This window comes from Taudactylus pleione, unplaced genomic scaffold, assembly GCF_031769625.1.
Source record: "Taudactylus pleione unplaced genomic scaffold, aTauple2 ptg000838l, whole genome shotgun sequence".
Taxonomy (NCBI): Eukaryota; Metazoa; Chordata; class Amphibia; order Anura; family Myobatrachidae; genus Taudactylus; species Taudactylus pleione.
In genome coordinates, this window is record NW_028285240.1 from 1426642 (window position 1) to 1452101 (window position 25460).

Consider the following 25460-nt stretch of genomic DNA (forward strand, 5'->3'; position numbering starts at 1 on the left):
AGACCAACAAGATATAGCCCTGAGGATAGAGAACGCAGCAGGTGAGATGCTGGCACTTGCTGAGTGCTGCATAGAAGCACAGGTGTTCCCTGAAGGGAGAATGCAGCAGGTGAGATGCTGGCACTTGCTGAGAGCTGCATAGAAGCACAGGTGTTCCCTGAAGGGAGAATGCAGCAGGTGAGATGCTGGCACTTGCTGAGTGCTGCATAGAAGCACAGGTGTTCCCTGAAGGGAGAATGCAGCAGGTGAGATGCTGGCACTTGCTGAGAGCTGCATAGAAGCACAGGTGTTCCCTGAAGGGAGAATGCAGCAGGTGAGATGCTGGCACTTGCTGAGTGCTGCATAGAAGCACAGGTGTTCCCTGAAGGGAGAATGCAGCAGGTGAGATGCTGGCACTTGCTGAGAGCTGCATAGAAGCACAGGTGTTCCCTGAAGGGAGAATGCAGCAGGTGAGATGCTGGCACTTGCTGAGTGCTGCATAGAAGCACAGGTGTTCCCTGAAGGGAGAATGCAGCAGGTGAGATGCTGGCACTTGCTGAGAGCTGCATAGAAGCACAGGTGTTCCCTGAAGGGAGAATGCAGAAGGTGAGATGCTGGCACTTGCTGAGTGCTGCATAGAAGCACAGGTGTTCCCTGAAGGGAGAATGCAGCAGGTGAGATGCTGGCACTTGCTGAGTGCTGCATAGAAGCACAGGTGTTCCCTGAAGGGAGAATGCAGCAGGTGAGATGCTGGCACTTGCTGAGAGCTGCATAGAAGCACAGGTGTTCCCTGAAGGGAGAATGCAGCAGGTGAGATGCTGGCACTTGCTGAGTGCTGCATAGAAGCACAGGTGTTCCCTGAAGGGAGAATGCAGCAGGTGAGATGCTGGCACTTGCTGAGAGCTGCATAGAAGCACAGGTGTTCCCTGAAGGGAGAATGCAGCAGGTGAGATGCTGGCACTTGCTGAGTGCTGCATAGAAGCACAGGTGTTCCCTGAAGGGAAAATGCAGCTGGTGAGATGCTGGCACTTGCTGAGAGCTGCATAGAAGCACAGGTGTTCCCTGAAGGGAGAATGCAGCAGGTGAGATGCTGGCACTTGCTGAGAGCTGCATAGAAGCACAGGTGTTCCCTGAAGGGAGAATGCAGCAGGTGAGATGCTGGCACTTGCTGAGTGCTGCATAGAAGCACAGATGTTCCCTGAAGGGAGAATGCAGCAGGTGAGATGCTGGCACTTGCTGAGAGCTGCATAGAAGCACAGGTGTTCCCTGAAGTGAGAATGCAGCAGGTGAGATGCTGGCACTTGCTGAGTGCTGCATAGAAGCACAGATGTTCCCTGAAGGGAGAATGCAGCAGGTGAGATGCTGGCACTTGCTGAGTGCTGCATAGAAGCACAGGTGTTCCCTGAAGGGAGAATGCAGAAGGTGAGATGCTGGCACTTGCTGAATGCTGCATAGAAGCACAGATGTTCCCTGAAGGGAGAATGCAGCAGGTGAGATGCTGGCACTTGCTGAGTGCTGCATAGAAGCACAGGTGTTCCCTGAAGGGAGAATGCAGCAGGTGAGATGCTGGCACTTGCTGAATGCTGCATAGAAGCACAGATGTTCCCTGAAGGGAGAATGCAGCAGGTGAGATGCTGGCACTTGCTGAATGCTGCATAGAAGCACAGATGTTCCCTGAAGGGAGAATGCAGCAGGTGAGATGCTGGCATTTGCTGAGTGCTGCATAGAAGCACAGATGTTCCCTGAAGGGAGAATGCAGCAGGTGAGATGCTGGCACTTGCTGAGAGCTGCATAGAAGCACAGGTGTTCCCTGAAGGGAGAATGCAGCAGGTGACATGCTGGCACTTGCTGAGTGCTGCACAGGAGTACAGGTGTTCTCAGAAGCGTGCGCTCAGCAGGTATAATGCTGATGCTTGCAGATTGCTGCACAAGCACTAGAATCACACAGAGAGCAGAGGAAGCTTAAGAAGCTGCAGAGACTGGGGGCCTGGTAACTGGAAATGTACTGCGGCACCAGAGGAGTTTAAATAGGGCACTTAGGATCCCTACTGGCTGCTCAATTCAGCTGGAGGATAAGCAGCCTGTATTTGGAGGATCCGGCATCAGCTGCCTGAAACCACAGAAACAAATAAGGTGGCGTCCATGCAGCGTTGGGACTGGGAAAGTTATGGAAAGATGCGAATTTCAGATATTCAGCAATCGCAAGTGTCATGAAGCGCTGCAGAACCCAAGGGGGCCCAATGTGTAAATAGCTGGATGTGCTGCTTCCCTTTCATTCTGTTTGTCAGGACGATTGGTCTTCTAGCTGCCTGACTACCTCTCTACAGCCCACCATGGTGAACGATGGGCTGACCCCTGGCCTGACCATCACCTTCCATTGCGGACAAAAGGAACAAAACAAAGATTCCATGGGTCCAGTACAGAGGTTCCCAAACTCAGCCATTAGAGTCCACTTTTTAAGAGTATCCATGCTTGAGCACAGGTGACTTAATTAGTACTGCAGACAATTTGATATAATCTTCTGGACTCAAGCATGGATATCCTTAAAACCTGGACTGTAAAGGCGGGCTTTGGAAACCTCTGGTCTAGGGGCACTGGCAGAAATAAGAGTACTCATCCACCAAGCCTCGGAAATAAAGGTTTTCAAGTTCAGGACTGAACAGGATCTTCCCAGAGAATGGAATGGGTGCCGGATACAGAAGCTGCTTCTCTAGAACGAAGCCATGCAGGAACCAAGGAGGCTGAACGAGCAGACAGGCGCGGCGGGTTCTAGCCTTCCACCTCATATGCCTTGCATAGGGCATTCACCATGGAGATGTTGCCACCCTCCTCCAGGCACAGCCCCGGACGTACTTTCCCTGCCTGGGCATAGAACATGACAGAAGAGAAGCATAGGGCAGTTGCAGGAGGATATGGAGCAGCAGGGACACCGTAGTGGCTGTTTTGTGACCAGGGAATTAAGTGATCTCTTGTGATGGAAAAGAACTTGGAATATTCCCAGTAAATGATAGAATTCCTCCAACCACTGAAGTCCTTCATCGTCTTCTCCATTTTGGGCTGAGAGAACTTCCCTGAAAAAAGTCAGAACAGACCGGAAGATTCCTGACCTATTGCATCCTCACTAAGATTTGCATGCCACTGCCAAATTCACAGAGGATCTGTCGGCAAGCCTGGCAGAGGCAGGTGCCATTTGATCTCAGCTGATGCCGCTTGTCTGTACGCATCCTGCTACTGAGTGTTTGAAATCAGTTCTGAAAGCCATACAGTCGGGAGGGCATGCCTTCGGCATTACGCTTACATTACCGGCGCCAGAATACAGACACCGGTCATAATCCTGGCGCCGGCATCCCGACCGCCAAGATGCTGAAGGTAAGTAACGGGGTTGGGGGGAGGGTTAGGTTTAAGGTGTGGGGAGGGGGAGATCAAGTTCAGGCATTAGGGGGGGGGGGGGGAGTTAGGGTGAGACACCAAAGAGGGAGGGTTAGTATACTAATTCCGTCGGAAATCTTCTTAAATAGCTGTAAAAACAGGAGAGACCACAGCTGGGGGAGGAGAGACCACAGCTGGGGGAGGAGAGACCACAGCTGGAGAGGAGAGACCACAGCTGGAGAGGAGAGACCACAGCTGGAGAGGAGAGACCACAGCTGGAGAGGAGAGACCACAGCTGGAGAGGAGAGACCACAGCTGGAGAGGAGAGACCACAGCTGGAGAGGAGAGACCACAGCTGGAGAGGAGAGACCACAGCTGGAGAGGAGAGACCACAGCTGGAGAGGAGAGACCACAGCTGGAGAGGAGAGACCACAGCTGGAGAGGAGAGACCACAGCTGGAGAGGAGAGACCACAGCTGGAGAGGAGAGACCACAGCTGGAGAGGATTATCCAAATCTCCCTGGGGTAAAAGGAACAGGTTACAAAATGCAGAAAGATGCTAAAGTGTTTGTCTGGCTCTGTCCGTTCAGGACACAAACCCATTAATAAGTCTGGAGGGGAGAAAAGTTGTGATGGGATTGCTGCTGACATAAAGGGAGCGATGTGGTTGGCTTTGAATTTCTAAGAGCTGAATGTTCCAGGGCCAAAAGGACTGTAGATGGATGAGGATAAGTTACTGAAGGGGGAGGGGGTAGTGTGGAGCGGCCAGATTGTCCCTGAGTTGCTTATTCTTTTATTTGGGGCTATACATAGCTGTTGGCCACCATGGTGGAAAGTCTAGCCCCCTCGTCATGGACACCAGTGTTCTTTCCAAAATCAATTGCATGGGCGCTCAACCCGATTGTTTTTACCACCTGGCACTTTGATGGCACCAGTAAGATAGCTTCCCCAGACTGACCCTCTGCAAAGCATCAATACATGATTGATACAGAGCTCAGCCAATAGTCCCTCACGGCTAGCAATGGGTTGCTATTGGCTGAGCTTCGTGTCGGTCATATAACTTCAACTTTGTTTATGCTCAGCCGAACGCTGGCTCTGGGGGAGCTATCTGATGGGGTCTGTCTCTTGCAGCGGGGTAGAGGGATCTTGCTTATGTTACGGTGACAGGCACAGTCACAGATTTACTTCCCATCAGAGATCCCTCCTCCGTCTAGAAGAGACAGGGCGCAGTTTGTACGGTGGGAACATTGCAGGGAGGGTAGATGGAGAGAGCACTGTATCTCAGCGTAGATTTCTGGACACAATTTATATCTGTGCAGACAGCAAGTGAGCAATCTCTGCAAGAGCCTTCAAAATCAATATCACCAGTTTTCAATAGTGCAAGGTATTACACTGCCCCCACCGGGCTACTTAATGCCACCCGGCTGGCAAGACATACTGGGGAGATCACTGGACACAGAAATGAACATGGCGATTGCCCATACAAAAAGAAATAGCTGAAGCTACACTCTCTTTACCCAGTAACCGAGAGGAGAAAGACCAAATACTTCCCGGAGAAGGTGAAGTAAGAAGGGGATAGAGCTGTGCCCGCTGGGAAGGTGGGAACATAAAGCGGTGGACATGCAGGCGGCTGTGGTAGGTTGGAGGCTGTAGTAGAAATGACAGGAAACGGTATGTAGGCTGAACGCATGTGAGCTGCTGTAATGACAACACGCCGGCTATGTGTCAGCTTCATCATCCCTGGAAAACGGACACGAAGGAATGCCACCGTGCAGAGCGCAAACGAGGCGAACACCTGGTGCCAGATTTGGAACTCACCGTAGCATGTTGGTGAAGGCACCCCCTTCCGTCCATCTGACAACCGGACCCCCTCCCTGCCCAGGACCACGTGTTCACCAGAAGAGTAGGACTAACAATGCTGCACAGGGTCCACATGACTGACTCCAGAAACAGAGATTTGGATGAGGAACACCAGCAGTGGGGGTATAGAAGACCCTTCCCCATCATTGTTCAGGGGACAGCTGAGAGCCCCTGAAAAGGGTAAATATAAAAATGTCAAGAGTTTTGAGCCCACCCCCTATGGAGGACATTGGGAGAACGGGGTGCTCATTACAAGTGCGTCTGCGCCCCCCCACACCGATGCGATTTATCCTGGCATTAAATCTGCACCTTTGGCCATTTCTGGCAGTCCTGTGATTGCAGTAGGCGACACCTTGGAAATCAAAGCAACCTAGAATATTATAAGCGTTCTAGATGGCAGTGAAATGTACGTCACCATTTGTTTTTGGATTTCATACAAAAAAAAGAACTGAATTACCTTCCAGAAGTGATCCTCAATCCTCCGCAGCAAGTCCTCGGGGACCTGAAAATGCTTCGGCTGCTTCTGCTGCTCCTTGAACTTCTGTACGGAGGCCAGGTTGTACATGACGTGAGTGAGGGGCTTGTTATTGGTGTCGATGAGTCCGAGGTCCTGGCAGACAGAGACAGAAAATTCCCTAGTGATACAGTTCCTGCCCTCCGTACCCAAACACCATGTAATACCCCCAGCCTCATACCTTCAGCTTCTGGCAGGCCAGGGCAGCAGCTTTCCTCGTGGCCTCGGACTCTCGTAGACCAGCAGCAACAAAGGTTAAAGGTTGTGGCCACTGGAGGGTCAGCCGACACGTCTTGATCCTGCCTCCCTCGTGTTGGTAATGTATGTATTTCTGCAAAGAGCCGAGGAACAACACAAAGATAAAAAAAAAAATCTACATATACACAAACTAAGGGGTACATTTACTAAAGTGAGAGTTTTTAGAAAAGGAGATGTTGCCCATAGCAACCAATCAGATTCTAGATATTATCTTCTAGAAGGTGCTAGATAAAAATTAAATAGAATCTGATTGGTTGCTATGGGCAACATCCCCACTTCTAAAAACTCTCACTTTAGTAATATACCCCAAAGCATGGTATTCTAAGTGGCGGGATAATAGAGGTTGTACCAAGGAGGAACTAAATAGTCCCCATTATATGTTGTGTCAGACAGAGGACTCTGTAGTGCATAAATCAGCATTATATAGATGCACAAAACGCCTGTAATATACAGACTCAGCGATACAGAAGGATATATAGCGCACAGAAGCGGACAGTTTGTACCACGGCTGATGGACGCCACCTGCCGCCCCCTCCTAGACGTGGACAGAACACACCTACCTTGGTGGCAGCTGGAGAGGAGGTGGCCACTTGGAGAACTGTGGCCAAAAGGTGTTTTGGATTAGAGAATACATGCAGGGCACTCGTGGCATTGGCATCTTCAGCTGCGTCCACGGTGGGGAGCCTGAGGGGAGAGGGTGACAGTCACTGACACGTAATCTACACACAGGAGGAAGCAACCACATCACACACCCACGGTGAGGAGCCTGAGGGGAGAGGGTGACAGCCAGTGACACGTAATCTACACACAGGAGGAAGCAACCACATCACACACCCACGGTGAGGAGCCTGAGGGGAGAGGGTGACAGCCAGTGACACGTAATCTACACACAGGAGGAAGCAACCACATCACACACCCACGGTGAGGAGCCTGAGGGGAGAGGGTGACAGTCAGTGACACACAATCTACAGACAGGAGGAAGCACCACATCACACACCCACGGTGAGGAGCCTGAGGGGAGAGGGTGACAGCCAGTGACACGTAATCTACACACAGGAGGAAGCAACCACATCACACACCCACGGTGAGGAGCCTGAGGGGAGAGGGTGACAGCCAGTGACACGTAATCTACACACAGGAGGAAGCAACCACATCACACACCCACGGTGAGGAGCCTGAGGGGAGAGGGTGACAGCCAGTGACACGTAATCTACACACAGGAGGAAGCAACCACATCACACACCCACGGTGAGGAGCCTGAGGGGAGAGGGTGACAGTCAGTGACACACAATCTACAGACAGGAGGAAGCACCACATCACACACCCACGGTGAGGAGCCTGAGGGGAGAGGGTGACAGCCAGTGACACGTAATCTACACACAGGAGGAAGCAACCACATCACACACCCACGGTGAGGAGCCTGAGGGGAGAGGGTGACAGCCAGTGACACGTAATCTACACACAGGAGGAAGCAACCACATCACACACCCACGGTGAGGAGCCTGAGGGGAGAGGGTGACAGCCAGTGACACGTAATCTACACACAGGAGGAAGCAACCACATCACACACCCACGGTGAGGAGCCTGAGGGGAGAGGGTGACAGCCAGTGACACGTAATCTACACACAGGAGGAAGCAACCACATCACACACCCACGGTGAGGAGCCTGAGGGGAGAGGGTGACAGTCAGTGACACACAATCTACAGACAGGAGGAAGCACCACATCACACACCCACGGTGAGGAGCCTGGGGGGAGAGGGTGACAGTCAGTGACACGTAATCTACAAACAGGAGGAAGCATCCTCATCACACACCCACGGTGAGGAGTCTGAGGGGAGAGGGTGACAGTCACTGACACGTAATGTACAGACAGGAGGAAGCAACCACATCACACGCCCACGGTGAGGAGCCTGAGGGTAGAGGGTGACAGTCACTGACACGTAATGTACAGACAGGAGGAAGCAACCACATCACACGCCCACGGTGAGGAGCCTGAGGGTAGAGGGTGACAGTCACTGACACGTAATGTACAGACAGGAGGAAGCAACCACATCACACGCCCACGGTGAGGAGCCTGAGGGGAGAGGGTGACAGTCAGTGACACGCAATCTACAGACTGGGGGAAGCAACCTACAGAAATAAACCATCCTCTTATGCAGCCTCATGCCTAAAAGTGGTATGAGGAGGTGCCTAGGAAGCTGGCCAATGCAGCCAGCTGAGTGTTTGTAGGGAGCTCCAAAGGGCTCCCACTTGGTGGGCAAGAGACAGCCCAGGTCCCCTGGCAGCATCTATCTCTTGAGCTTGGATTCAGACTAGAGGTGGTGAGCCGAGTTCCTGGGCAGATTTCTGGAAGTTCGTTTTGGAGGGAAAATTCTGTCCCTTCCAGACGAGTTGGAGCCGAGTGCGTGCCGAGCTCTGCGGGTGGGCTCAAGCACAGGGCAGTGACCACTCCCCACTGTCCATAGGGGACAATGTTAAACGTGAATGTGGCCAGCACATGCATTTAAAGTGATTGGTTAGAAGCCACAGGGCAGACTTACCCCCTGTGGTAATGCGTATTGGAGTGGCATAAAAGAAGGGCATGTGAGCCCTGTATGTGTACATCTTTGTGTATCTTTTGAAGATCAAGACTGCTGTATCATTTCTTTCTGCTGTACCCCCTTGAAAGCGAAGGGGAAGGGTCTTTTTCAAGACTGTGAGCAATAAACATGTTGCCATTACTACGACTGCATCTCAATCTTGCGATCAACAGAATTGCGCCAAACTCTATTCCGTTCTCTGGCTGTTCTGGGTGGAGCTCAGCGTCTCCAAGTTCAAGCCCTCTGCCAGCTACCGTGCCGAGCCTGGTCCATTGCGAGGGATCAGCTGACACCGATAAGGAGGTGTGGCCGCAGCTAGTCGACGCATATGCAGCAGAAGCGGTTCCAGGTGTCGGCGGTAGGAGCCTGAGTAGATAAGAAGCGGTTCCAAACGACGATTGTAGAGTTTGGTGGTTGCAGAATCGTTACACGCCCACGGTGCAGTGGGCGGAGTCAGTGACAGGTGGTCACTGACGGTAAGCGGGAATCCCTGATACCCCAAGGTCCAGTGGAGATCAAACCCTGATCGGGTGTCGAGTTGAGGTCATCCGGTCACAGGGTCTATATAGCGGCCGATCCTACGCTGCTATATCGTTCCGTGTGTGGGTATATCGACCAAAGCGCGCACCCGTGGGATCGTTCATCGCTCCTCCAGATCTTTCATGCTGCACAAGAGATCTGGTGATGCGATGTACGATCCCATGCTGCGCTATGCAGTGGGGGTGGAGAAGGGGGGTGAGGCAGCAGATCGCACCGTGTGTGGGGACCACCCGATATGTCGGCCGTGGCATCGCCAGCTATACATCGTACAGTGTGTAGCCGGCTTAAGCCTTGGAGAGAGACAAAGTGGATGGGGATAAAGTATCAACCAATCAGCTCCTAGCTGTCATGTTAAAGGCTGTGGGGTCAATCCGAATAGGTGCGAGGCGCAAGATGCAAAGCGAATAAATTGCACAATCCAATTAGCAACTCGCGCTGAACCAGTAAGAGTAAAGTCGCATTTCTCCATTCGCACCTCCCAGAGGGTAAGAATTGGAAGAGAAAATCATTATTTTAAGGTTAAAAGGTTGGGACACCATGCTGAGCCCCTTGGATACCCCTAATAATGACTAATTAGGCCATTGGACGTTTCCAATTAGATTAGTCCAATAATTACATGACATTTTTTGGGGTAAAAAATAAAAAAAATGGCCTCAAAATAACCCAAAATCAAAATTTTTTGTTAGTTTAGGCACCTCTAATTTGACTGCAGTATTTTTTTAATTGAAAAATAATTGCCTTATTTATTTTTAAAATGCAAATATTTAAACTGCCCTCAAAATCACCTTTTTTTTTGCATTTTTCTTTAATTTGTCCGAAATCACACGAACAAATGTTGCTTTATATCTTTTTTTTTTTTTTTAAGCACAAATCAGACCATTTAAAACCCTTCAGTACTTTCCTTATGCGCAAAAAGAGACTTCTATACAGTCCTTCCAATGGTATAAATTTTGGGGGGTCCAGGGTGGTCTCCCCACTTTTTCATGCACTTCTCCCACATCACATTTGGCAGTCATTCACAAACCCCCGCTGTGAGTACCACAAATAGGCATTTTTAATTGGATTGGAGAGTTCTCGGGTGCGCGCATTTCATGAAACAAACTCGCTATTTGCACCTATTTGGATTGACCCTTGTGTTTGAAAAGTTACAGATAGGAGCTGGTTGGTTGGTACTTTATCTCCATGCACTCCCTCTCTCTCTCCAAGGCTTAGTACATAGACCCCAAAGTACCAACCAATCAGCTCCTCTCATTTTTCAAACTTGGCCTGTACAGTGACAGTTAGGAGCTGATTGGTTGGTAATTTCTCGCTCTCTCTAAGGTTTGATACATCTCTCCATAATGCATTAAATCAACAATTAAAGTTTGCGGTTCACAGTTCTCATTACGCTTACAAGATGATCTGGTCCTTGGCAGGTACAGAATAAAGTGACAAAGACAAGGAGCCGGCAGTCCCAGGAACACGAAGATCAATGTAGAAATAAACATTATAGAGCAGTAAAATAGAAGATTATATATCTACTGTAGGTGGCATTTGTTTAACCTGTCTGCAACATAATACATATGAGCTTTACAGAAGTAGTAAGTGACCACAGGGAGAACTATATATTATATAGAAGTAGTAAGTGACCACAGAGAGAACTGTATATTATATAGAATTAGTAAGTGACCACAGGGAGACCTATATTATATAGAAGTAGTAAGTGACCACAGGGAGAACTATATATTATATAGAAGTAGTAAGTGACCACAGGGAGACCTATATATTATATAGAAGTAGTAAGTGACCACAGGGAGAACTATATATTATATAGAAGTAGTAAGTGACCACAGGGAGAACTGTATATTATATAGAAGTAGTAAGTGACCACAGGGAGAACTATATATTATATAGAAGTAGTAAGTGACCACAGAGAGAACTGTATATTATATAGAAGTAGTAAGTGACCACAGAGAGACCTATATATTATATAGAAGTAGTAAGTGACCACAGGGAGAACTATATATTATATAGAAGTAGTAAGTGACCACAGGGAGACCTATATATTATATAGAAGTAGTAAGTGACCACAGGGAGACCTATATATTATATAGAAGTAGTAAGTGACCACAGAGAGAACTGTATATTATATAGAAGTAGTAAGTGACCACAGGGAGAACTATATATTATATAGAAGTAGTAAGTGACCACAGGGAGAACTGTATATTATATAGAAGTAGTAAGTGACCACAGGGAGAACTATATATTATATAGAAGTAGTAAGTGACCACAGAGAGAACTATATATTATATAGAATTAGTAAGTGACCACAGGGAGAACTGTATATTATATAGAATTAGTAAGTGACCACAGGGAGACCTATATATTATATAGAAGTAGTAAGTGACCACAGGGAGACCTATATATTATATAGAAGTAGTAAGTGACCACAGGGAGACCTATATATTATATAGAAGTAGTAAGTGTCCACAGGGAGAACTGTATATTATATAGAAGTAGTAAGTGACCACAGGGAGACCTATATATTATATAGAAGTAGTAAGTGACCACAGGGAGACCTATATATTATATAGAAGTAGTAAGTGTCCACAGGGAGAACTGTATATTATATAGAAGTAGTAAGTGACCACAGGGAGACCTATATATTATATAGAAGTAGTAAGTGACCACAGGGAGAACTATATATTATATAGAAGTAGTAAGTGACCACAGGGAGAACTGTATATTATATAGAAGTAGTAAGTGACCACAGGGAGACCTATATATTATATAGAAGTAGTAAGTGACCACAGGGAGAACTATATATTATATAGAAGTAGTAAGTGACCACAGGGAGAACTATATATTATATAGAAGTAGTAAGTGTCCACAGGGAGAACTATATATTATATAGAAGTAGTAAGTGACCACAGGGAGAACTATATATTATATAGAAGTAGTAAGTGTCCACAGGGAGAACTATATATTATATAGAAGTAGTAAGTGTCCACAGGGAGAACTGTATATTATATTGAAGTAGTAAGTGACCACAGGGAGACCTATATATTATATAGAAGTAGTAAGTGACCACAGGGAGAACTATATATTATATAGAAGTAGTAAGTGACCACAGGGAGACCTATATATTATATAGAAGTAGTAAGTGACCACAGGGAGACCTATATTATATAGAAGTAGTAAGTGACCACAGGGAGAACTATATATTATATAGAAGTAGTAAGTGACCACAGGGAGAACTATATATTATACAGAAGTAGTAAGTGACCACAGGGAGAACTATATATTATATAGAAGTAGTAAGTGTCCACAGGGAGAACTATATATTATATAGAAGTAGTAAGTGACCACAGGGAGAACTATATATTATATAGAAGTAGTAAGTGACCACAGGGAGAACTGTATATTATATAGAAGTAGTAAGTGACCACAGGGAGAACTATATATTATATAGAAGTAGTAAGTGTCCACAGGGAGACCTATATATTATATAGAAGTAGTAAGTGACCACAGGGAGAACTGTATATTATATAGAACTTGAAGTAGTAAGTGACCACAGGGAGACCTATATATTATATAGAATTAGTAAGTGACCACAGGGAGACCTATATATTATATAGAAGTAGTAAGTGACCACAGGGAGAACTGTATATTATATAGAAGTAGTAAGTGACCACAGGGAGAACTATATATTATATAGAAGTAGTAAGTGACCACAGGGAGAACTGTATATTATATAGAAGTAGTAAGTGACCACAGGGAGAACTGTATATTATATAGAAGTAGTAAGTGACCACAGGGAGAACTGTATATTATATAGAAGTAGTAAGTGACCACAGGGAGACCTATATATTATATAGAAGTAGTAAGTGACCACAGGGAGAACTGTATATTATATAGAAGTAGTAAGTGACCACAGGGAGAACTATATATTATATAGAAGTAGTAAGTGACCACAGGGAGAACTGTATATTATATAGAAGTAGTAAGTGACCACAGGGAGAACTATATATTATATAGAAGTAGTAAGTGACCACAGGGAGAACTGTATATTATATAGAAGTAGTAAGTGACCACAGGGAGAACTATATATTATATAGAAGTAGTAAGTGACCACAGGGAGACCTGTATATTATATAGAAGTAGTAAGTGACCACAGGGAGAACTATATATTATATAGAAGTAGTGACCACAGGGAGACCTATATATTATATAGAAGTAGTAAGTGACCACAGGGAGAACTGTATATTATATAGAAGTAGTAAGTGACCACAGGGAGAACTGTATATTATATAGAAGTAGTAAGTGACCACAGGGAGAACTATATATTATATAGAATTAGTAAGTGACCACAGGGAGACCTATATATTATATAGAAGTAGTAAGTGACCACAGGGAGAACTATATATTATATAGAAGTAGTAAGTGACCACAGGGAGAACTATATATTATATAGAAGTAGTAAGTGACCACAGGGAGAACTATATATTATATAGAAGTAGTAAGTGACCACAGGGAGAACTGTATATTATATAGAAGTAGTAAGTGACCACAGGGAGAACTATATATTATATAGAAGTAGTAAGTGACCACAGGGAGAACTGTATATTATATAGAAGTAGTAAGTGACCACAGGGAGAACTATATATTATATAGAAGTAGTAAGTGACCACAGGGAGAACTATATATTATATAGAAGTAGTAAGTGACCACAGGGAGAACTATATATTATATAGAAGTAGTAAGTGACCACAGGGAGAACTATATATTATATAGAATTAGTAAGTGACCACAGGGAGAACTATATATTATATAGAAGTAGTAAGTGACCACAGGGAGAACTATATATTATATAGAAGTAGTAAGTGACCACAGGGAGAACTATATATTATATAGAAGTAGTAAGTGACCACAGGGAGAACTATATATTATATAGAAGTAGTAAGTGTCCACAGGGAGAACTATATATTATATAGAAGTAGTAAGTGACCACAGGGAGAACTATATATTATATAGAAGTAGTAAGTGACCACAGGGAGAACTGTATATTATATAGAATTAGTAAGTGACCACAGGGAGAACTATATATTATATAGAAGTAGTAAGTGACCACAGGGAGACCTATATATTATATAGAAGTAGTAAGTGACCACAGGGAGAACTATATATTATATAGAAGTAGTAAGTGACCACAGGGAGAACTATATATTATATAGAAGTAGTAAGTGACCACAGGGAGAACTGTATATTATATAGAAGTAGTAAGTGACCACAGGGAGAACTATATATTATATAGAAGTAGTAAGTGACCACAGGGAGAACTGTATATTATATAGAAGTAGTAAGTGACCACAGGGAGAACTATATATTATATAGAAGTAGTAAGTGACCACAGGGAGAACTATATATTATATAGAAGTAGTAAGTGACCACAGGGAGAACTGTATATTACATAGAAGTAGTAAGTGACCACAGGGAGACCTATATATTATATAGAAGTAGTAAGTGACCACAGGGAGAACTGTATATTATATAGAATTAGTAAGTGACCACAGGGAGAACTGTATATTACATAGAAGTAGTAAGTGACCACAGGGAGAACTGTATATTATATAGAAGTAGTAAGTGACCACAGGGAGACCTATATATTATATAGAAGTAGTAAGTGACCACAGGGAGACCTATATATTATATAGAAGTAGTAAGTGACCACAGGGAGAACTGTATATTATATAGAAGTAGTAAGTGACCACAGGGAGAACTGTATATTATATAGAATTAGTAAGTGACCACAGGGAGAACTATATATTATATAGAAGTAGTAAGTGACCACAGGGAGAACTGTATATTATATAGAAGTAGTGACCACAGGGAGAACTGTATATTATATAGAAGTAGTAAGTGACCACAGGGAGAACTATATATTATATAGAAGTAGTAAGTGACCACAGGGAGAACTATATATTATATAGAAGTAGTAAGTGACCACAGGGAGAACTATATATTATATAGAAGTAGTAAGTGACCACAGGGAGAACTGTATATTATATAGAAGTAGTAAGTGACCACAGGGAGAACTGTATATTATATAGAATTAGTAAGTGACCACAGGGAGAACTATATATTATATAGAAGTAGTAAGTGACCACAGGGAGAACTATATATTATATAGAAGTAGTAAGTGACCACAGGGAGAACTATATATTATATAGAAGTAGTAAGTGACCACAGAGAGAACTGTATATTATATAGAAGTAGTAAGTGACCACAGGGAGACCTATATATTATATAGAATTAGTAAGTGACCACAGGGAGAACTGTATATTATATAGAAGTAGTAAGTGACCACAGGGAGAACTGTATATTATATAGAAGTAGTAAGTGACCACAGGGAGACCTATATATTATATAGAATTAGTAAGTGACCACAGGTAGAACTGTATATTATATAGAAGTAGTAAGTGACCACAGGGAGAACTATATATTATATAGAAGTAGTAAGTGACCACAGGGAGACCTATATATTATATAGAAGTAGTAAGTGACCACAGGGAGAACTGTATATTATATAGAAGTAGTAAGTGACCACAGGGAGACCTATATATTATATAGAAGTAGTAAGTGACCACAGGGAGAACTGTATATTATATAGAATTAGTAAGTGACCACAGGGAGAACTATATATTATATAGAATTAGTAAGTGACCACAGGGAGAACTATATATTATATAGAAGTAGTAAGTGACCACAGGGAGAACTATATATTATATAGAAGTAGTAAGTGACCACAGGGAGAACTATATATTATATAGAAGTAGTGACCACAGGGAGAACTATATATTATATAGAATTAGTAAGTGACCACAGGGAGAACTGTATATTATATAGAAGTAGTAAGTGACCACAGGGAGAACTATATATTATATAGAAGTAGTGACCACAGGGAGAACTATATATTATATAGAATTAGTAAGTGACCACAGGGAGAACTGTATATTATATAGAAGTAGTAAGTGACCACAGGGAGACCTATATATTATATAGAAGTAGTAAGTGACCACAGGGAGACCTGTATATTATATAGAAGTAGTAAGTGACCACAGGGAGACCTATATATTATATAGAAGTAGTAAGTGACCACAGGGAGAACTGTATATTATATAGAAGTAGTAAGTGACCACAGGGAGAACTGTATATTATATAGAAGTAGTAAGTGACCACAGGGAGAACTGTATATTATATAGAAGTAGTAAGTGACCACAGGGAGAACTGTATATTATATAGAAGTAGTGACCATAGGGAGAACTGTATATTATATAGAAGTAGTAAGTGACCACAGGGAGAACTGTATATTATATAGAAGTAGTAAGTGACCACAGGGAGAACTATATATTATATAGAAGTAGTAAGTGACCACAGGGAGAACTATATATTATATAGAAGTAGTAAGTGACCACAGGGAGAACTGTATATTATATAGAAGTAGTAAGTGACCACAGGGAGAACTGTATATTATATAGAAGTAGTAAGTGACCACAGGGAGAACTGTATATTATATAGAAGTAGTAAGTGACCACAGGGAGAACTGTATATTATATAGAAGTAGTAAGTGACCACAGGGAGAACTGTATATTATATAGAATTAGTAAGTGACCACAGAGAGAACTGTATATTATATAGAAGTAGTAAGTGACCACAGGGAGAACTGTATATTATATAGAAGTAGTAAGTGACCACAGGGAGAACTGTATATTATATAGAAGTAGTAAGTGACCACAGGGAGAACTGTATATTATATAGAAGTAGTAAGTGACCACAGGGAGACCTATATATTATATAGAAGTAGTAAGTGACCACAGGGAGACCTATATATTATATAGAAGTAGTAAGTGACCACAGGGAGAACTGTATATTATATAGAAGTAGTAAGTGACCACAGGGAGAACTGTATATTATATAGAATTAGTAAGTGACCACAGGGAGAACTATATATTATATAGAAGTAGTAAGTGACCACAGGGAGAACTATATATTATATAGAAGTAGTAAGTGACCACAGGGAGAACTATATATTATATAGAAGTAGTAAGTGACCACAGGGAGAACTATATATTATATAGAAGTAGTAAGTGACCACAGGGAGAACTGTATATTATATAGAAGTAGTAAGTGACCACAGGGAGAACTATATATTATATAGAAGTAGTAAGTGACCACAGGGAGACCTATATATTATATAGAAGAAGTAAGTGACCACAGGGAGAACTGTATATTATATAGAAGTAGTAAGTGACCACAGGGAGAACTATATATTATATAGAAGTAGTAAGTGACCACAGGGAGACCTATATATTATATAGAAGTAGTAAGTGACCACAGGGAGAACTATATATTATATAGAAGTAGTAAGTGACCACAGGGAGAACTATACTGTATATTATGAAGATGGCTAGAGGTTAGAACAGTGCGTTCTAGAATGGCTCCTGGTGTAATGTTATGGAATATTAATGAGCCGGCTTCTTTCACAAGAAATAGAAATATTATCAGATTACTGAACTGATATTAATCGCGCAGGCGTCTATGAGACCCAAGGTTGGGAACACTAAATGTGGCACTACGGAGAGACTACTGAATATATGCGATGAGCGGTCAGATGACCAATCACTGACAGGCTGGTTACATAACGCACAATCACACATGAGATTTATCAGTGGATATCTCGGAATTGGAGAGACGTGCTATGAATAAATATGAATATCTATTAGTCTAGTTAGGGCGGTATTCAATTAGTTTTGCGTACGTGATAAAGTTTCGCCTGCCGGACTTTTCGCCTACATCGCGTCTTTTAAGACGTAAAAGCTTAACGTGTGCGTCCCCACTATTTGCCGTATTCAATTTCAAAAGATGCAAAAACGCATCCCGGCGAATGTTTAACAGGCCAAAAATGCTGTCAGAATTGGGGAAATCAGCCTGTCACCCCCAAAAAGATGCACTAACATTGGGGATCAATATAGATGTGCCTGACTAGCCCTAATAAAGGTGTTTGGGGTACTTACGTTGTGTCAATAGCTTCCTATTAGCGTCTTTGCACAAGTGGTGAAGAATGGCATTAAGCGGTTGTTTTTGGGAGAAAATAAGTAGTCCTGTCATATTTGGGGTACATGAAAATGGGCGCTAGTATATTTTAAAGTCGCTAAACTTAAAAAACGCACCTGCAATCAAAAAAATACCTCACCCCTACTTGCTGAGCCCCAAAAACTCTGTCGCTACTTTTTATGTTTGTACCCCCACTTTGTACTTTTTCACCCGCAAATTCAAACTACATTTTAGGGGTGTTCCTCACTTTGTTTTAGGGATTTTTTGACGCAGTTGTCCCTTAGGGGGGCTGTCCCAAGGGTTCTGAGTGGTTTCAAAAATGTACTTCTTATCCCCTGCTATTCAGAAGCGAATCTCTTTTGCGTATTACATTGCACTGACTTTCCGCGTATGCGAAAAGCATTTGGAATTGAATACGGAGATAAGTTTCCGACTGGCGAAAAGTCGCAATCGGCGATACTTTTTGGCGGATCTCGGCTTTTCGCTTCTAATTGAATACGGCCCTTAGTTTGAAGTGAATGAATATCAGTGCGAGTTGAGATATGTTAGGGGTTTATTGGCCTGAGACCCCTGGGAGCGCGGTACCGTGTAACAAAGGCCTGGCTTGTATGCAGCTATCATTTTTCTTAACTAAACTTTGAACTACTCTGATTGCCTGCGCGGACATTCACTTATTAACACTTATATAATGGTTTGCTCATCCGCAAACTCTAATTCCGCCCATTATGCAGAATTCTGCTTATGAGGAAAAGCTTTCAGGGGTTATCACTTATAGCAGACAATGCAATCACAGCTGCCAAGACGATTCTTACATTCTGGGACTTGTGGTTCTGATAGCGCTAGAGAGCAGCTTATCCCTTAGGTATGATCTATACTAAACACTTCTATAGAACTCCGGAGAGATGTCCTGAGTAACGAAGCCACGATGAAGGACATAGGTGTGTAACGCGCGGCATTATAGAGTGGGGTAGAGAGATAAAGGGGTCGTCCTGTTACGGATGTGGCACTGCGTCTATCTTACATCCCGTAACCCTCACAATTATCTTTACGAGGAAGCCCACCCTCCTCCCCGCAACATTACATACAGCCATGGCCTATAGTGGAGTATGTATGGCGCTACTTGTCTTCTTTATCTCTATATGTATCTATATCGTCACACGTTTTATCTTGAGGTCTCATTCTTGTGTGTGACAATATACCTGGACTCTCGGCTGTACTTCCTGCCACCGTTCCGTGCCTGGGGGACATTGGGTACATCAGACATCGCTTCCCCTGTACCACCCTCCTCCGCCTGTGTAATACCGTCATCCTCTGAGCAGAACTGGTTGGGTAACGTCTTTTGCTTCTTGCGTCTGAACTTATTCTCGGATCCCAACAAGCCCAGATCCTGGAGGGGAGAGGAACACAGTGTAATCCCAGCAATAATTACTTCTCACGCTCTCCCGTCCTATTACAGCCCAGCAGTCAGGGTGCGGAGAGTGATCAACACCAGCGACCAGAGGGGAGAGGAATACAGTGTAATACCCCCAATAATTACTTCTCACGCTCCCCCGTCCTATTACAGCCCAGCAGTCAGGGTGCGGAGACTGAACAATACCAGCGATCAGAGGGGAGAGGAACACAGTGTAATCCCAGCAATAGTTACTTCTCACGCTCCCCCGTCCCATTACAGCCCAGCAGTCAGGGTGCGGAGACTGAACAATACCAGCGATCAGAGGGGAGAGGAACACAGTGTAATACCCCCAATAGTTACTTCTCACGCTCCCCCGTCCTATTACAGCCCAGCAGTCAGGGTGCGGAGACTGATCAATACCAGCGACCAGAGGGGAGAGGAACACAGTGTAATCCCAGCAATAGTTACTTCTCACGCTCCCCCGTCCCATTACAGCCCAGCAGTCAGGGTGCGGAGACTGATCAATACCAGCGATCAGATAACTCCCTCACTTCCAGTATCCAATGAGACAGAACACTGGGACATGGAAGAACAGATAACGGGCAGCCCTGAAGCATCAATTACCCATCAGAAGAAATGATAAGATACAAGAGGAGAATAACTTGCACCAGTCACTTAGGGGCAGAGGCAGCAGCTACGTTCCGGTCTGTACCAATATTCATATAAACGCCATCCAGCCTCAATACGCCATACGGCACGAGATTGCTGGTGCGAGTGAGTAGTCACTTCCTGTCTGGCTTGCGCCGTTCCTATTTTCCTCCCAAAAATGTGTCTTACTCCAAACGGATGCGACCAACAGCTTCCTAAGACTGCGCCGATTAATTACATAGGCGACACTATCTGTGTGCGACTGACAACAGACCTTAGTGTAGGAAAAAAGCTTTGGCTGATACATTGTAGCATCTCGTGTACAGATTCAGGGGTCTGTTTATCAAGTGGCTGATACATTGTAGCATCTCGTGTACAGATTCAGGGGTCTGTTTATCAAGTGGCTGATACATTGTAGCATCTCGTGTACAGACTCAGGGGTCTATTTATCAAGTGGCTGATACATTGTAGCATCTCGTGTACAGATTCAGGGGTCTATTTATCAAGCCGTGAAAAGTATGGAGAAATGACCAGTGGAACAGTTGCCCATAGCAACCAATCAGCTCCTACCTATTATTTTATAGACTGTATTTGATAAATACAGTTACCGTGCAATCGTTTGGTTAAATCGCTAAGTGGATACCCCCCTTTACATATCAAATTAAACAGTACAGTCTCAGAAGGCGTTATATTATATCCATTTGTGACTAAGACACATTTTTGGACGAAAAAGACGATCATTGCAAGTAGAGTCAGGCGGTACCTGGCACGATGGGCTGATTGGTGCGACTGAGGCAATAGTATGTGAGGACACATCTGTAGCAACGTATCAGGGAGCGGCAGCGTCACTAAGGGGCCTATTTCCCAACATGTGCCTTCAAAACTGAAAACATTCCGAACACAGTAAATTGTGGCAGATTCGGGTGTTTTTCGAGGCAATTTATCCTGGTTTAGATGCTGGGACGAGGCCGCCCCGGCGATGATTAAGTGATAGTTAATGCTATGATAGTTTATGCCATCAGGCCGGACGTGTAGAAAGTGCATTGGGAAGAGGTCCAACACGCAAATCCCACTCTGGCTAGTTTCAAATATAGAGGACAGTGAAGTTTTTCCAAGCTTGTTAAATAGCCTGATAATGCCATCCCCATGGAAACCTATGGCGACAAGCTCTGCCACTGGATTTACCGGGGCAACATTAAATGCCAAACCAGGCATGTCTTGTATTTATTAATATCGCCCCTTTAAATCCTCATAACCAGAGTAAGACCCTTCCATATAAGACTGGGTATGGCTGCATAGCCTAACCTTAAGGGATCAGGTACCTTGTTACACTGGAAAAGGTCAATGTATGGGCCTAAAATATTTAATGGAATTCATTTGTATCTTAATATACGCACCTGAAATATCTTACACGCCATGGCCGCTGCCTCTCGCTCTGCGTCAATCTTTTTTGCGCCATAACCTTCCACTTCGATGAGTTTTGGCCATTTTATGCGGAGGGTGACTCTCTAACAAATAAAAACAAAGACCAAACGCAGGTTATTGATAAACTTAGCAGGAAACATAAACCAACCCCATGGCCAGACAAATCCTGGAACGTTTATAATATTTGTATTATTATTACAAATCTGTGGGTTAAGATCCAGCAACAGGATGAAGACATTATAACAGAGATCCTCCTGTACTGCTGCCCCAGCCCCTCCCACTGCGCCAGGCTACTTCTGCAGGAGAGGCGATACAACCCTAATGGTGCATACACACGGTCAGATAACGGTGCGTACACACGGTCAGATAACGGTGCATACACACGGTCAGATAACGGTGCATACACACGGTCAGATAACGGCGCGTACACACGGTCAGATAACGGCGCGTACACACGGTCAGATAACGGCGCGTACACACGGTCAGATAACGGCGCGTACACACGGTCAGATAACGGCGCGTACACACGGTCAGATAACGGCGCACACACACGGTCAGATAACGGCGCACACACACGGTCAGATAACGGCGCACACACACGGTCAGATAACGGCGCACACACACGGTCAGATAACGGCGCACACACACGGTCAGATAACGGCGCACACACACGGTCAGATAATGGCGCACACACACGATCAGATACTGGCGATAAAACACACGATCAGATAATGGCGCACACACACGGTCAGGTAATGGCGCATACACACGGTCAGGTAATGGCGCATACACACGGTCAGGTAATGGTGCATACACACGGTCAGGTAATGGTGCATACACACGGTCAGGTAATGGTGCATACACACGGTCAGATAATGGTGCATACACACGGTCAGATAATGGTGCAGACACACGGTCAGATAATGGTGCATACACACGGTCAGATAATGGTGCATACACACGGTCAGATATTGGTGCATACACACGGTCAGGTAATGGTGCATACACACGGTCAGATAATGGTGCATACACACGGTCAGATATTGGTGCATACACACGGTCAGATAATGGTGCACACACACGGTCAGATAATGGTGCATACACACGGTCAGATAATGGTGCATACACACGGTCAGATAATGGTGCATACACACGGTCAGATATTGGTGCATACACACGGTCAGATAATGGTGCACACACACACGGTCAGATAATGGTGCACACACACGGTCAGATAATGGTGCACACACACGATCAGATACTGGCGATAAAACACACGATCAGATAATGGCGCACACACACGGTCAGGTAATGGCGCATACACACGGTCAGGTAATGGCGCATACACACGGTCAGGTAATGGCGCATACACACGGTCAGGTAATGGCGCATACACATGGTCAGGTAATGGTGCATACACACGGTCAGGTAATGGTGCATACACACGGTCAGATAATGGTGCATACACACGGTCAGATAATGGTGCAGACACACAGTCAGATAATGGTGCATACACACGGTCAGATATTGGTGCATACACACGGTCAGGTAATGGTGCATACACACGGTCAGATAATGGTGCATACACACGGTCAGATATTGGTGCATACACACGGTCAGATAATGGTGCACACACACGGTCAGATAATGGTGCACACACACGGTCAGATAATGGTGCATACACACGGTCAGATAATGGTGCATACACACGGTCAGATATTGGTGCATACACACGGTCAGATAATGGTGCACACACACGGTCAGATAATGGTGCACACATACGGTCAGATAATGGTGCACACACACGGTCAGATAATGGTGCATACACACGGTCAGATAATGGTGCACACACACGGTCAGATAATGGTGCACACACACGGTCAGATAATGGTGCACACACACGGTCAGATAATGGTGCATACACAGGGTCAGATAATGGTGCATACACAGGGTCAGATAATGGTGCATACACAGGGTCAGATAATGGTGCATACACAGGGTCAGATAATGGTGCATACACAGGGTCAGATAATGGTGCATACACAGGGTCAGATAATGGTGCATACACAGGGTCAGATAATGGTGCACACACACGGTCAGATAATGGTGCATACACACGGTCAGATATTGGTGCATACACACGGTCAGATAATGGTGCACACACACGGTCAGATAATGGTGCACACACACGGTCAGATAATGGTGCATACACAGGGTCAGATAATGGTGCACACACACGGTCAGATTTTTCTTCAGCTCTGAACGATAACTATTTTAAAAATCGTTCAATCGTTCATATCTGAAGGAAAATCTGACATATCTGTCAGATGAACGATTTGAACGATGCGCGTTCCCGATGGTCAGATAACGATATCTGATGTGTTTGCTGTCAGACTTGGACGATTCCATTCATTTTAATGCAGTCAAAAATCGTTCAAATCTTTGGTAAAATTGTTCATCTGACAAATCTGACCGTGTGTATGCTCCATTCGAGTATCCGGATGCCTTCATTATAGGGAAAAACAAATGTGTCCCAGTATCACAGAATAAATACACAGGATTGATGAATGTGCCACAATCACCCTCTACATCAGCACTAAGTGATCACAAAGTAACCATTCCCAAGGAAAGAAATATCCGGAGTTACAGAGCAGTGATGTCCTATATACCTGCTAGTGTCAGTGATGTCCTATATGCCTGCTAGTGTCAGTGATGTCCTATATACCTGCTAGTGTCAGTGATGTCCTATGTACCTGCTAGTGTCAGTGATGTCCTATATACCTGCTAGTGTCAGTGATGTCCTATGTACCTGCTAGTGTCAGTGATGTCCTATATACCTGCTAGTGTCAGTGATGTCCTATATACCTGCTAGTGTCAGTGATGTCCTATGTACCTGCTAGTGTCAGTGATGTCCTATATACCTGCTAGTGTCAGTGATGTCCTATATACCTGCTAGTGTCAGTGATGTCCTATATACCTGCTAGTGTCAGTGATGTCCTATATACCTGCTAGTGTCAGTGATGTCCTATGTACCTGCTAGTGTCAGTGATGTCCTATATACCTGCTAGTGTCAGTGATGTCCTATGTACCTGCTAGTGTCAGTGATGTCCTATGTACCTGCTAGTGTCAGTGATGTCCTATGTACCTGCTAGTGTCAGTGATGTCCTATGTACCTGCTAGTGTCAGTGATGTCCTATGTACCTGCTAGTGTCAGTGATGTCCTATGTACCTGCTAGTGTCAGTGATGTCCTATGTACCTGCTAGTGTCAGTGATGTCCTATGTACCTGCTAGTGTCAGTGATGTCCTATGTACCTGCTAGTGTCAGTGATGTCCTATGTACCTGCTAGTGTCAGTGATGTCCTATGTACCTGCTAGTGTCAGTGATGTCCTATGTACCTGCTAGTGTCAGTGATGTCCTATATACCTGCTAGTGTCAGTGATGTCCTATATACCTGCTAGTGTCAGTGATGTCCTATATACCTGCTAGTGTCAGTGATGTCCTATATACCTGCTAGTGTCAGCCTGAATAACGTACACAGATATGGAATACCCGTGTGTATGATAGGGAATGCTGAGTTATACTAGTAACACACAATGTATCACACTATCAAATAAGATGACGTTATGAAATGTTACCCCATTATGGCCGGAGACCCAGCCTACGTCATCGAGATGGCGGCCACGGGACTTTGGTTAATCCCTTGTGCCACAGCGCCAATTTCATATAAACTATTGACGTTGGGCGCCATGTACTATAAATGTATAATTAATGATGTGTTTTTACTTTTTGCTGAAGCGAGT

The 25460-nt window shown here is 44.6% G+C and overlaps 1 protein-coding gene across 1 annotated transcript in view; it reads right to left on the reverse strand.

Moving 5' to 3' along the window:
* DHX30 (DExH-box helicase 30) overlaps positions 1-25460 on the reverse strand; it is a 61547-nt gene that overhangs the window by 16969 nt on the left and 19118 nt on the right. Inside the window, exons 3-7 of the mRNA XM_088458504.1 lie at positions 21631-21741; positions 19392-19579; positions 6540-6663; positions 5903-6052; positions 5665-5817 (exon numbers count right to left, since the gene is read on the reverse strand). Coding sequence (XP_088314630.1) covers positions 5665-5817; positions 5903-6052; positions 6540-6663; positions 19392-19579; positions 21631-21741 — 726 coding nt within the window. The remainder of the gene's footprint in view (positions 1-5664; positions 5818-5902; positions 6053-6539; positions 6664-19391; positions 19580-21630; positions 21742-25460) is intronic.